The 14,488-nt window shown below is 44.0% G+C and overlaps 1 protein-coding gene across 1 annotated transcript in view; it reads left to right on the plus strand.

Annotated features, from left to right (window-relative positions):
* Positions 1 to 2,441: 2,441 nt before the first annotated feature.
* The window catches only part of GDA (guanine deaminase), a gene marked incomplete at both ends in the record, with an annotated part of 101,371 nt that continues 89,324 nt past the window's right edge, over positions 2,442 to 14,488 (plus strand). Inside the window, one exon of the mRNA XM_080709338.1 lies at positions 2,442 to 2,568. Within this exon, the coding sequence (XP_080565464.1) occupies positions 2,442 to 2,568 (127 nt within the window). The remainder of the gene's footprint in view (positions 2,569 to 14,488) is intronic.

A 14,488-nucleotide genomic window follows, 5' to 3' on the forward strand; every position in this document is an offset into this window, starting at 1 on the left:
CTGGGCTCACAGGGTCCTCTTGCCTCAGCCTCCTGAGTAATGGACTCCACCCTGCACCCAGCCACAATATATGCTGCATCCTAGTTCACAAAACTAGTTTCATTTGTTGGACATTGAGGGTACTTTTATATAAAAAATGATCAGTCCCTAAAAATGTATTTTAGGAAACAAATACATCTGTTGGAAACATTGAATTGAGCCCTCTTTAACATTAAAAGCAGGGATTTTCTGCTCATTTCTTCCTGAGGATCGTGTATACAGGAGCCTAGGGTAAGAGAACATTTTAAGTGTGCTGTCCAGAGGAAGTGTGGTCTGCAGAAGTAACGGGGAAGGGGCTGAAGTCTCCAAGAGGCAAGTAGACTGACCTCAACTTCAGGAAGTCCTACTTCTTAACCTCGGTATGGTGGGCAACTATGGTAGGGTGCCTGGGACCCAGGGGTTCCTGGATCTTGAGACTTTAGGACTGAAACCAGGACCTGTGAACCAGGAGGATGTGGTCACTGTTGATGTTGGTATGGAGGACTGAGAAGAGAATGAACAATTTATAGAAGCCAGCCTGTATCACAAAGCAGCAATTCAGAGAAAGCCTGCTCAGGCACTGCGATGAAGCTGTTGTCCTCCATGTACAAGACAAATAGATGTTTATCTCAGAAAACCTGTCCACTCATTTATTCAATAAATATGTAGGGAACACCAGGTGCTGTTCTAGGCATAAGACATATAATACATGTCCCCTGCTTTTCTATGGTTCTGGGGTGTGTGTGTGTGTGTGTGTGTGTGTGTGTGTGTGTGTGTGTGTAAGAGAGAGAGAGAAAGAGAGAGAATATATGGAGAATAAATGAAAAAAATATGAAACATGAAATGAGAAAACACAAAATAGCTGGGCATGGAGGCACACGCCTGTAAAACCAGTACTTGGGAGGCTGAGACAGAAGGATTGCAGGTTAAAGGCCAGCCTCAGCAATTTAGTAAAACCCTGTTCCAAAATAAAATGAAAGTAGAAAGGGCTGGGAGTGCAGTTCAGAGGTAGAATGCCCTTGGGTTCAATTCTCAATACAAACAAAAACAAAAAACCATGAAATAAATAAAGATGGATTTAATCAGTGCAGTGACAGATGAAAATGGGTTCATGGAACAAAAACTGCGGGGCAGTGGGATGCAGCCAGGGAAGGTCCTTCCTAAGAGCTGACATCTGAGGCCACCAGCAACTGAAGCTGATGCGGCATCCACATCCACAGAAGCATTCGGAGCAGAAAGAAGGAGGTGTGGAAGCCAGAGGGAGCCAGGGGTCCTACCTGGAGGGGAGTAGAGCTCCCAGTCCAAGCTCTGTTTTCACGCAAGAGCTCAGGATGCAGAGGTCACAGGCCCTGTCCACAGGCCTGTGAGTCCTAACCCAGCAGCTTGGTTCATTGTGGTTCCAATCTATTTGGCTTGAGAATGTCAGCCTCTCCCTTCATGCAACCAGAAGGAAGTCAAAGAAAGTTATTTATTTCAGACAAAAGGAAAACTGATACTGTAGCTGGATGTTGTGGCCCACGCTTATAGTCCCCGTACTTGGGAGACTGAGACAGGAGAGTCGCAGGTTCAAGGCCAGGCTCATAAACTTAGACTCTCAACACCTACAAGAGATCCCATTTCAAAATAAAGTAGGGGTTGGGTGTATTCATTTCGAGTCACCCCCTCATGCCATTTTGGCATGGGGCTGTATTTCTATCTTTCTAATAAACTTCTTTAAATCTTCAAAAAAAAAAAAAAAGTAGGGGCTGGGTGTGTGTGAGGCTCAGAGGTAGAATGCCTCTGGGTTCAACCCCGTGTGCACACACACGCACGCACGCACGCACGCACACCAAAACTGATGTTGTAACTGTTTGCTGACAGTCACAGAGATGAAACATTGACCCAAGACAGAGAGGAACTTTGAGATCCAGCCTGACCCCCGCGTCGGAGCCCTCAGTAAGGGCGTGCTTCAGAATCTCAGGTGAAAAGAAATACGGATTCAGAAGCCCGCAGAAACTGAAAATGAAACGGGTGCTCAGGCAAGCCACCCCACCTACCTAGCACCTGACCTGGAACTTGGGCCAGTTCAGAACCTGGTGCTACAAGTTGAAGAAATGGACAGCCCCGAGTGTAAGGGGCTCAGAAGACCGGCAGGCGAAACTGTAGGTGTGCCAGTTAGAGAAAGGTAGAGGAGGCCGATGATGACGACCAAGAGTTAACGCAGCCAAAACTGGTGGGGAGAAGACCACACCCGCGGGAGCGCGGAGCCAGCCCTGGGAGGAGCATCCTATTGGCCCCGCGGCGGCGGCCAGCCCCTGGGCGCGGCCTGCAGGGGGCAGGCGGTCTCCCGGGGAGGCGGGGGCAGGACCGGGGAGCAGGTGCCGCTCCGCAGCCGCCGCCGCGGGAGCCCGGTGCGCCTCCGCTCGGCCCGCGGACCCGCTGCCATGTGTGCCGCCCGGATGCCGCCCCTGGCGCACATCTTCCGAGGGACTTTCGTCCACTCCACCTGGACCTGCCCCATGGAAGTGCTTCGGGACCACCTCCTCGGCGTGAGCGACAGCGGCAAAGTGAGTGGGCGCGGGGCCGGCGCACCCCGAGCCGCGGGCGGACAGGTGGCCGGAGCCGGTGCGCGGCTTCGGGGCCGCGGGTTCGCGGCCGGGTTGGAACTTGGGCGCTCCGGAGCCCTAGGTCCGCGGGCTGTCTGGGGAGTGAGGAGATGCCAGGAGCCTGGAGCCCGGGAGTTTCTCACACCCCTACTGGTTTGATAGCCGTCCGGGCTGCAGGAAGGGGAGGCCAAAGAGAGCCCCCTCCCCCGAAATCTTAAGAGACTGGCGACACACGTAGGGTGGCTTCATTCATCTTTAGATCTTGGAGCCTGACGCAGAGCCTGGCACAGGGTGGGCGCTCCGCAAATTTGATCAAATTTATTGTAAAAAGACTAACGGAAGGGGGGCCCCTTGTGTTGATTAGCTCAGTTGGTACATAAAATAAGCAAAGAACGGATTCCACTCACTGGATCACACGACAGGCGATATACTGACGATACAGGCTAGACAACTTGCCATACTAGAAAGGAGAGTTCAAGAGAGAGAAAGAGAGGACATCTCTCTCTCTCTCTCTCTCTCTCTCTCTCTCTCTCTCTCTCTCTTACACACACACACACACACACACACACACAGCCATTTGCATCAAAGCAAACAGTCCCATTTTAAGGTTTAAAATGTCTTCTATACCTGTTTTCGAAAAAACCAGGACTTCTACAAATGACAGCGGTAACTTGATGTCTGCTATTTCCTGTTACACACACACACACACACACACACACACACACACACACACACGCTCGCGTGCCCACGGAACGTGCATTAGCAATGGACAGCCCAGGTTGGTAAATGAAGCCACTACATTTGGGGGAGAAATAAAATAAATCCAGAAATGGGATTTTTTTTTTTTTAGCCATTTCTCAACTACCAGCTTGGTTTGCAAAAGTACACATTTTTATAAGTATTTATGATCTGTCAGGTTGAAGATATTACTGTTGACTAAGGATGTTCCTGAGGCGGTCATAGTTTTGAATCATGTTTCCTACATTTGGAGGTAACCAAACCCTGTTATCTTATGGTGCTTAAAAAATATTCTCCCTGTATGTGTTTGGGGAGCTTGTGGTTGAGTTTCCCAGATGATAAAACTCCCAGAGCTCACCCAAATGCAGAGAGGCCAGTAAGCCCTGAGACTAGTGCATCTTTGCATGGAGCCACGACCCTCTAGTTTCAGGGACCTTCTGTTTGAGGCAAATCCTAGGAAGCCAAAGCTCGGCAACTGCAGAGTTCTGCAAGTGTTAGTCTAACCACACGAAGCCGTTCAACTCTTAGGTTTCATTAAAAAAAATTAATTTCCCATATCCAGAGTTCTTATTGGTAGAAAAGCAAGCAAGAGAGTGGGTTTGAGGACTGGCTTTAATAGTGGAAAGGAGTTAGAAAAGGAAGTAAGTTATTTTAAAAAAATTACATTTCCTAGGAATTACACAGAAAAGTATCAAAGTGTGTCCTGAATATGCAATTAGTGGTTGAGTCAAGGAGTCTATTCCTAACTAAGGAACATACTGAGATTGTAAATTTAGAAAACATGCCATCTCCTCACAAGCTACAATTAACTAGGAATTGACTACAAAGGTGAGTTTATCAGTGAATTGGTAATGATTTCTCCCCTCCTAGGTGCCAGACAGTTAATCTCAATGTTTGAAGGGAAAGCATGTTCTATAGATTTCAAGATTTGGTTTCTCTCGTGTGGAAATAGGGAATGCCTCATCTTTGGGAATGCTGGGATTACTTCTTATTTTCAAGTTTTGAAGATTAAAAAAAGAAAATATGTCATTGAGATAATAAAAATGTGGACATATGAGGATCTTTAAATTTTTACTGAGTTCCTAAAGCTATTTGGGGGATAAATATTGGGATGAATCAGGGGTGTGTGTCTAGGGTGCTTGTGAAAATGATGATTCCTGGCCGTCCTCTTGAGAGAACCTGAATTCCACAGGACTGGAGTCGGCTCCAGCTTCCCAGGAGATCTGGGCCCAGGTAGTGGGCGGGTTATATTTTGAGGAATGTAATACAAGGCTTGTGCGATGGGACCCGTTGTGTGAGATGTCGGGAGCTCAGTTCCCTGTATCAAACCCAGGCTGGGGGACATAGGGGACTTCTTCTGTCCTTCTCCCGTGTAGACCTCATCTCTCATTTTGTATGGCTTCTTTTAGACTCAAAGAATGGTAATGATTACATTTAATGCATTAAACTAAAGCTCATTCACAATTAGCTTAATTAAAAGTATTCTTGAGCCAATATTTTGCTATTGGACATTTTGAATTCATAGTTTTTCTATTTAAGCAGCATGTAGGCTTTTTATAATTCATTTGCAAATGTTTAATCATGAGACCCAGTGTGCTCAAATATTACTAAGGTACCTGATTCTTTCCACATACACCAGGGTCAGGTTGACTTTAAAAACACATCAAAAAAGACACGTTAGCCTTGGGACTTTTGATGCATACTTAGCTAGAAAAAAAGAGCGAGGTAGTGCCTTGGGGCAGCAGCAGTAAACCCTGGTGAGGACCTGGCTTTAGTTCCCTGCTCTGAGACCCCACGTGCCACCCAAGCTTTCTGAGACTCCATTTTCTCATTTATAGGATCAGATTTCCTTTTGCTAAATATTAAATGAATGATGTAAGAAGATGCCTGGCACTTAGTGGCAGCTTGATGCGGACCCTGTTCATTCCATCCCTTGCTTTCTTCTGCCCCTAACCCTTACTCACTGCGGAAAGTTCTCCTTTCCACCCGGTGGCACCGGTGCAGGACCAGAGGCAGAGAAGGAAGCCTGGGCTTGGGATGCACAGTGTGGGGAGAGGGGGCAGTGGCTGGCCTCAGCTGTGCCTCCTCATTGGCAGGTCACTGGCTCACTGGGGCACAGACTTACACCTGGGAAGAAAGAGCTAAGTTAGGAACAGCTACTGCTAGGGCTGCTTATTCTCAGTATTTCTCTTGGTCTTCCCGTTGTCACGATTCAGTCTTACAGATGAAGAAATTGAGATTTGGGAAATCATGCATCTAGAGATAGGTGGTGGTCCTCTAGTTGGATTTTGAAATATGGACCAAAGGGCATGTTCTCTTTACTGTAGCAGGCTGCTTTTCTAAGGCACAGCCTCTGACTTTAAAAAAGTTGAACTTTAGCAAAGGAGCTAAGATTTGTTGCTGTAATAGAAGCAGACTGATTCTTGAACCAAACACTGGGCTCACCACTGGAGATAAATTGATGAACAGAGCAGAACTCTCCCTTCTTAGTGAGGTTGACAACCTGGTGACACATTAACAGAATTGCTATGACCTATCAGAACTTGAACTGGTCTGGGGTGGAGGGAAGGCGTTCCCCAGTGTCAAATAGCAATGTGTAGAATAACGTTAGGCAGGAAGGATTCAAAATAGAGAAGAACCCTCTAGGTAGCAGAAACAGCCTATGCAAAGGTCCCAGGGTAAGAGAGAATAAAAGGTCAAGTTGGTTAGAGTCCAAAAGTTGAAAGAAAGGATAATACAAAGTAAAGCAGGACAGGTAGGCAGGCCAAGAATCACAGAGGGCCTGTGGAGTGGAGGAGGGAGTATACTATGATCAGAGTTGGCAATTTTTACAGGTCATTTAGTACAGGTCATTTTAGCCCGGCATTACTTAGCATTTCTACTTCCAATTTTTCTTACCTATAAAATAATTGCCTTAGCCGGGCATGGTGGCACACGCTTTTAATCCCAGCACTTGGGAGGCTGAGACAGGAGAATTGCACAGGTTCGAAGCCAGCCTCAGCTACTTAGTGAGACCCTGTTTCCAAATAAAGTATAAAAATAGGTCTGGGAGTATAGCCCAGAGGTAGAAAAGCCCCTGGGTTCCACCCTCAGTACCACAAAAAATTGCCTTAGGTTATCTCATGGGGTTGTAGGAAGGATTACATGTATTAATAAGTATAAAATATATAAAATACTAAACATCAGCAATTATCATCAACAATGGAGATATGGAGAGGGGGGCAGAATCCATCGCTGTTTAGATCAGTGCACTAGACTGGATGAGACATGCACTGTGTACATAGGATGAGAGGGTAGGAGCCTCAAGTGTGACACATGCACACACCTCTCGACAGGTGTATGTTAATGTGTGCCTACAGCACAGCGGGGCACTAATTCACCAGTGATAAGAAAGGCTTTCAGAAGGAGATGGTCATTAAGTTGAACCTTTAAGGACACAGGATTTGGATAAGCAGGAAGGAGTCACATAGCCTCCGTGAATGGAATTGGCCTGGGGCCTTCAATTCCCAAGACTGCCAGGAGGTGAAAGTTCTTTTTCATCTGAGTCTCCTTCACCATCTTGCTTTCCCAGAAGTTCTCCAGCTGAACCACAAATCCTGGTGGTCCTGTGTCACCTTTTCAGACTGCTTGGGAGGGTGAAGAGCCACCTTCCCTCCAAGCTCAGGAACACAGAGCATCCTCCTGGTCCCGAGGAGAGAAAGGTGGGCTAAGCCATCCCTTCCAAGACTGCAAAAATAGAAACTTGGCTCTCACACAAGGATGCTTTCACGCCCAAGTACTGCAGGATCATCTTGAGAATTCCTGTTTTCTAGAAGGCGGATGTCTTTGTTCAGCATGTGTATGACAGATCCAGATAGATACCCGTTCAATAGCCGTGACCTTTTTTTATTATCACATCTTGAATTTGGGCAGCTTGTGATCAGCTTGGCAAGAAGGTACATCATGGTGGGAGCCAATCGTGGGAACCCTATCCCCCCTTTACAGCCAGCATACTTGTTCTCCCAAGTTTCTATTTCAGCAGTCTCAGAAGAAATATCTTAGCCCACCTTTCCTCCTTGGAGCCAAGAGGATGCTCTGCATTCTTGAGCTTGGCACGAAGGTGGCTTTCACCCTCCCAAGAAGAAACACAGGACCACTAGGATTTATGATTCAGACTGAGAGAAATTCTGGTAAAGCAGAATAGTTAATCAGTCTTCCCTGCTAGCTAAGGATGGTGGAGATGATGTTCTTGCAAACAGGAAGTCTGCTCAGAAGCTCCATACTGCTGATAGTTATTTTCTTGGAGGTGGGTTCTATCATGTGTCTCCTCTTCTGCAGCCACCTGTGGCTCACTATGGCTTCTACCGTCCAAATGTCCCTGGAAGACTTTCGAGACAAGGACATTTTTTGGATGCAACCTATTTTCTTTTTTATTATACTTTTACTGGTGCATTGTAATTATACATCGTAATGAGATAGAGAGTATTGATAGGAAAATACATGCACACAGTCCTTGGTGTGTTTCCCTCTGGATTCCACCCCTCTCCAGCCCTTTCTCCATACATGTCATTGAGGTTGGTACTGATAATTTTGTATGATCTCACTTGTCTTCTAATCCTTCCTCCCCTTCATCTCCCTCTCTGGCAAATAGGAATAGGATCACTATGACCAGCTCCCACAGGTCATGACGGGTCTGTGGGCATGTTCACTGTTTTCCAGCACATCATGGCTTTCATATCTCCATGTTGTTGACGCTGATATCTCATCATGGAATCGCCTCCTTTCAATACCCCATCTTTCACTCCACTTCACAGAATGGTTTGAGCAGAAAGAACCTCTTTTGTGAAGGTTCAGCTATGAGGTCCTTTTTCTACAAAACTTCTATGGCCATCATCCTTATCTTGGAATAAATTGTTCCTTCCTCTGTTCTTGCATAAAAGTTTGTCTAGATTTCTAATTAATATTTTTCCTAGTGGTTAACAGCATGACTTCTGGAGATAGACTGTGAATTTTAATTTTAGCCTTGCCCCTTGCACAATTTTCTTCATGTATTTGAGCCTCTACACCTAAGTTCTCAAGCGTTGAGGTTTAATTTCTATTGTGAGATATTAAGAGGGTAGACACTTGATCTAATTATTGCATTTGGAAATGAGGCCTCTTGGAAGGTGATTCGGATTGGATATGGCCATCCTGGTGGAACCCCATGAATCCTGGAGGCTTTATAAGAAGATGGAGGGAGACCAGAAGATGTGTATGTACACACACACACACACACACACACACACACACACACACACATCCTCTCTCTTTCTCCCCCTGTCTCACACTGTGATGCCCTGTGATGCCTCAGGAATGTGCCACCAGGCAGGCTACCACCACATGTGACCCTTGACCTTGAACCAGAGCCATGAGCCAAAGTAAACCTGTTTACAATTTACCCAGTCCATGGCATTGCATTATTAGAATCATTTTGGTTTTGCTCAAGCCATTCTTTAACGATCAGCTCAAATACCATCTCTACAATTATTTTATTACTTTTCTACTCCAAAGTGATTGTTCCATTTATTTATTTATTATTTATTTATTTTTGGTGTTGGGGATGGAACCCAGAGGCATTCTATCTCTGAGCTAGACCTCCAGCCCTATTTTATTTTTTATTTTAAAACAAGATCTTGCTGAGTTCCTGAGGTTCTCACTAAGTCTATGAGGCTGGTCTCAAACCTGTGATCCTCCTGTTTTAATCTTGCAAGTACTGGAATTCCAGGAGTGCATCACCACGCCTAGCTTTCCCTCCTTTTGTTGTCTCTTCTATTACCGTGTTCCTTATAGATTATGCATACATTTTCTAATTATCTACATTATTTGTATGTATTTTCAAAGTAGTTCAAAGTTCCTGTTCACATAACATATGAAAAAAGGGTCCTGTTCACATAACATACTTCTTAGGAAGTAGTAGGATTTTACAAATAGTACAGGTGCTCAGCAAATATTGGTTAAATGGATGCATGCTCTGAAAGATTACAGCAATTGTTGAACAATTTGTCTTAATTTTTGCTAAGTGTATTCCTAGAGTGTAGTTGTGTGTACCTTAGTGTTGCATATAATTTAATCTTGTCTCCAGAGTAAATTTTATCACACAAAATGTAGATGTTCACAAGTTGTTTTGTTGATTAAATCCATTCTGACTTGAAAACAATGTTACCTAAGAGGGTTTTTTGGGGGGAGATTTTTGTTTTATGACAAAACACAAGAATTGGATATTACTATCTTGCATTCTGTTACCCATAACTGTATTATGCTTTTAACCATTTATTCTATACTGAGTACCTGCTATATGCTACATGTTTAACGTCCTAGAAAACTGGCTTCTGGCCAGTGCCTTTGTTACAAGCATCACCTTCCAAGTGCAATGAAATGCGGATTTCCTGTTTAAAGCTAAGCACTTGGGGTAAAAGGTTGCACTTCTAAATGAACATACAATGAGAAGCACCATACAGCTCAGGAAACCAAGTGGTTTTCCCAGTGGGATACAGGCTGAGAAGGAATGGGGTTTGTACCCGAATTGGCTTCCTCTTTAGTGTTATGATCTCGCTGGATGTGGTGGGAAGACCCCAGGCACCATTTCATCCAGCTAAGCATTTAGCTTTCCCTTTCAGTCCTGCCTCCTATGGGTTCCATACAGAAACTCCCTCCTTCATTCTGCAGTGATGTGCAGGGTCTCCTCTGTCTTGTTACTCACCTCCTGGTCTCTCCCTGTTGAAGCTGTGCTCCCTCAAAGGTCTTTTCCTTCAGCGTTGCTTCCTGCTCTTCTCAACAAAGCTAATTTTGTGTGGCAGCAACCAGCACCCATCAAACTCTAGCACAATCTGGCTGTATCCTCAAATCTACAGCCTTCTCACAACAACAAACTTTCCCTAACAGTGCCAAAGTGGTGACCTTTTTAAACTAATCAATACACATACATCAGACTTGACTAAAGTTGTTGAGGTAGAATACACTTTATGCTTCAAAAAAGAGTGGATAAGAGGTTTTTTTTGTTTTGTTTCTTGTTTTTTGTGGTGCTGGGGATGGAACCCTTCTACCTCTGGACTACACTCCCAGACCTATTTTTTATATTTTATTTGGAAACAGAGTCTCTTAAGCCAGCAAGGCTGGCTTCGAACCTGCGCAATCCTCCTGTCTCTGCCTCCCAAGTGCGGGGATAACAAGCCTGCGCCACCATGCCTGGCTGGATAAGAGGTTTTTTAATAGATCAACAGAAGGTCCGTGCAGTGGCGCATGCCTGTAATCCTAATACTTGGGAGGCTGAGACAGGAGAATTGCAGGTTCAAGACCAGCCTCAGCAACTTAGCAAGACTTAAAAACCTAGTGAGACTCTGTTTCCAAACAAAAATCAAAATAGGGCTGGAAGTGTAGTTTAGAGGTAGGCCCTTGAGTTCAATCCCAGTAAAACACGTGCGCGCGCACACACACACGATAGGACTGAGATAGATTAAAAAGGGCATTAGCCAGGCGTGGTGGCGCACGCTTGTAATCCCCGCGCTTGGGAGGCAGAGACAAGGAGGATCGCGCAGGTTCGAAGCCAGCTGCGCGCACTGGATTAAGAGACCCTGTTTCCAAATAAAAATGTAAAAATAGGTCTGGGAGTGTAGCCCAGAGGTAGCAGGGCTTCCAGGAACCCCAGTACCACCACCAAAAAAAAAAAAAAAAAAAAAAGGGCATTAGAATGTTCTTATTCTGTTTTTGTTTTGTTTTGTCTTTTGTGGTACTGGGGACAGAACCCAGGGGCCTTCTACCTTCAAGCTACACTCCCAAACCTATTTTATTTCTTATTTGGGAATTGGATCTTGGTAAGTTGCTGAGAGCCTCACTAAGTTGGCTTTGAACTTATGGTCTTCCTTACACAGACCTCTGTGGTCACCGTACTCTTAATATTAGGCTTCTCTTTTAGGAAGAAGAACACTGTTTCATTCTTTTCTGGTGTCTCTAAAACACTAAAAAAAAAAAAAAAAAAAAAAGAGTACAAGGTAAATTTTCAATTGGTCACGCAACTACAATGACAGCTTCTTTTTTTGTGTGATCCTGGGATTGAACCCAAGGGCACTCTGTCTCCAAGTGACACCCCCAGCCTTTTTAAAAAATATTTTTGTTTTGTTTTGAAGCAGTTTTGAGGCGGCCGAGGGTCTTGCTAGGTTACCAAGAGTCTCACTACATTTCTGAGGTGGATCACGAACCTGTGAGCCTTCTGTCTCAGCCTCCCAAATACTGGAATTACATGTGCCACCATGCCCTGGCCAATGGTAACTTTTTAAAGCACTCCATAGTACATTTAAGATCAGATTTAGAAAGTTTGACTGATTAAATACTAGCAGCACACCTAAGCAGATGTATATTTTAATATTGTAACATGATTAAAAAAGAAGAAATTTTGGCTAGAGTTCATCTTCATACATTGTGTTTGGCTTCTTGCTTATGACATTTGATTATACACCAACAGATTCAAGGCATATTGATGATGATATTGATCATACCGACGACAATAAAAATATCAAATATTTACTGACTGTTTGTTGCCTGCTGGGCCTGTGCTGAGTGCTCCACAGGCATTTTCTTACTAGAACTCCTGGCTGCTGGAATTGAGGTGGCATTGTTTATAGACAAGGAAGCTAAGGCTCAGCGTGTCCATCTTAGCTGTGCAATGATCGTCCAATGGTAAGAGGCTGGATGACTCTCCTCTCTCCTCACAGCGTCCTGTAGCTCTGTTTCAAGACAGCCAAGCAGCGGACTTACACGTAGCTTCTCTAACTTAAGTTGTGAATTCCTAAGACTAAGTAAGGATGGACTCGTGTCTTTGATCTTATGCCTTGCCTTCGAAAAGACCTACCCTTTTCCTTAGTGAAAACACTGTTTAGCTATCACACTAACTTATTAATGCAAAAGGACAAATCACATTAACCTCTAATTGAGATCTGTTTTTCAAAACTGATTTGACTGTTGAAGTGGTTGTAATACATGGTTTTTCTCACATGAATTAGTTACTCAGCATATTACCTGAGACCCCTTCACCCTAAACACCTGCCATGTCTTCTTTATCTGTCATGGGTCTCTACTAAGGCTGGCATCACCGTAGCAACAGCACCTGTTGCTATGGTCACAGTCTCAAACTATTACTGGGCTTTAAAATTTTATTTTGACAGAATAAATCTTATCCAGACAACTCCACATTAAAATACAGGTGTATCAAGGTCAGTTTATTGATAAGCTATTGATAGGTTAAAAATCTTTGGACCCTAAAGTGATTATAAGGTAAGTCTACTTTTAAGTGAGTCCTAAGCTTACATATAATGACATAATGATAGATCTATTCCCTTCCTTTGCCATTCTGGCAACTACTAATCTGCATTCTCTCTCAACAGACTTGCCTATTCTGAATTTTGCAAATAAATGAATGCATACATTACATAGTTTTTGTGTCTGGATTTTTTTTCACATAGCATAATGTTTTCATGGTTCATCCATGTTGCAGTGTGGGTCAGAATTTGTTCCTTTTATGGCTGAATATTATTCCATTGTTTGGACATACCACACTTTATCCATTCATTAGTAGGTGGACATTTGGGTAGTTTCCACCCTTTGACTACTCCCAATAGGGCTAGACCCCTTTGTACACAAGTTTTGATACCCAATTTATGTATAAAAATTCTTTTATGGCTCCCTGTTGCCTAACCCATGGGACACAGGTAGGCCTGGCCTTGCTGACGCTTGCTGAACCTCCCATGTTATTCTGTATCTTTGAGGTCTTTGCCAATGGCACTTCTCCACCTTCCATCTGTTGCATGAATACACCTTTCAAGACTCAATTTAAGTGTCACTTCATCAGTGGCCTTCTGCCTTCTGGCATCTCGTGCCCCACTGTCCACTCAGCCCCTCTCTGTGCCTCTTACTTGGCCTCAGGAATCTCCCCCAAAATCTAATCTTGAAGAAATGTCCCTGACTTTATTGCCACACGAATGTTTGTTGGAAAAATGATGTTTGGATATTTTTCACCACGGGTTAACCAGTTTGGAAAAGTTCACCTTAGGAGCCAGCTAAATGTACAGTGGCTAAAAGTATCTTCCAAATAACCAGTTGTTTGAATAAGAGCTCTGGGTTTAGAGTTGAGCACAGTGGCTCATGCCTAGAAGTCCAGGACTTGGGAGGCTGAAACAAGAGGATCATAGGTTCAAGGCCAGCTTCAGAAAATTAGCCAGATGCTTGACAACTGAACAACATTCTGTTTCAACAATAAAAAATAAAAAAGGGGCTGGAGGTGTCACTCAGAGATAGAATGCCCCTGGATTCAATCTCCAGGTTAAAAAAAATGAGTTTTTGCTGGGTGTGGTGGTACACGCTTGTAATCCCAGCACTTGGGAGGCTAAGACATGAGGATTGCACAAGTTCAAAGCCAGCCTCAGCTACTGAGTGAGGCTCTCAGCAACTTAGTGAGACCCTTTTTCCAAATAAAATAGAAAATGGTTATGGGAGTGTTTTGGGGAAAAGCCTCTGGGTTCCATCCCCAGCACCACACACACACACACAAAAATAGGTTTTAAAGACCAGATGCTTGAAAAAAAAATTATATATATATATTTGACTGCTGTGCCTTTGTCCACTCCGAGCTGTAACTGGTTTTATGTCCTGCTGAATAATTAAGAACTCTGGAAGAGTAGCTTTTCATTTGAACTCCAAGGCCTCATAAAGTTCTAAATGCCTCTGACTCGGCCTATGTTAAGGAGCTAGAATAATGTACATTATATAGGTCTGCTTACTTGAGTTTCATATTGTGGTTAAGGGTTTGCTTCTTCATACAGTGTTAATTTGCTTGGAATGTTGCTTGTAAATTGCCACTTACAATTTACAGTCCTGGAACATGGTAGACTCTCCATAAACAATAGCCCTTATTTTCCATCTCCTGTTCCTCACAGCACTTTACATAGTACTTTTGAACAAAACTAGTGTTCAATAAATGTTTTTTTAGTGGAAGAATGAATAGGATCAAATCGAATGGGCTGCTGTGCTCAGTACAGAGTAGATAAGAAATAGTTAATCAACAGGTTGTGGCCAATGTGTATGTAACCCAAGAATAATATTATTTGTGCCTTCTGCAGAAACATTTTGCCATGTTGTAT

The sequence above is a fragment of the Muscardinus avellanarius genome (assembly GCF_963383645.1).
Source record: "Muscardinus avellanarius genome assembly, chromosome: 13".
NCBI lineage: Eukaryota > Metazoa > Chordata > Mammalia > Rodentia > Gliridae > Muscardinus > Muscardinus avellanarius.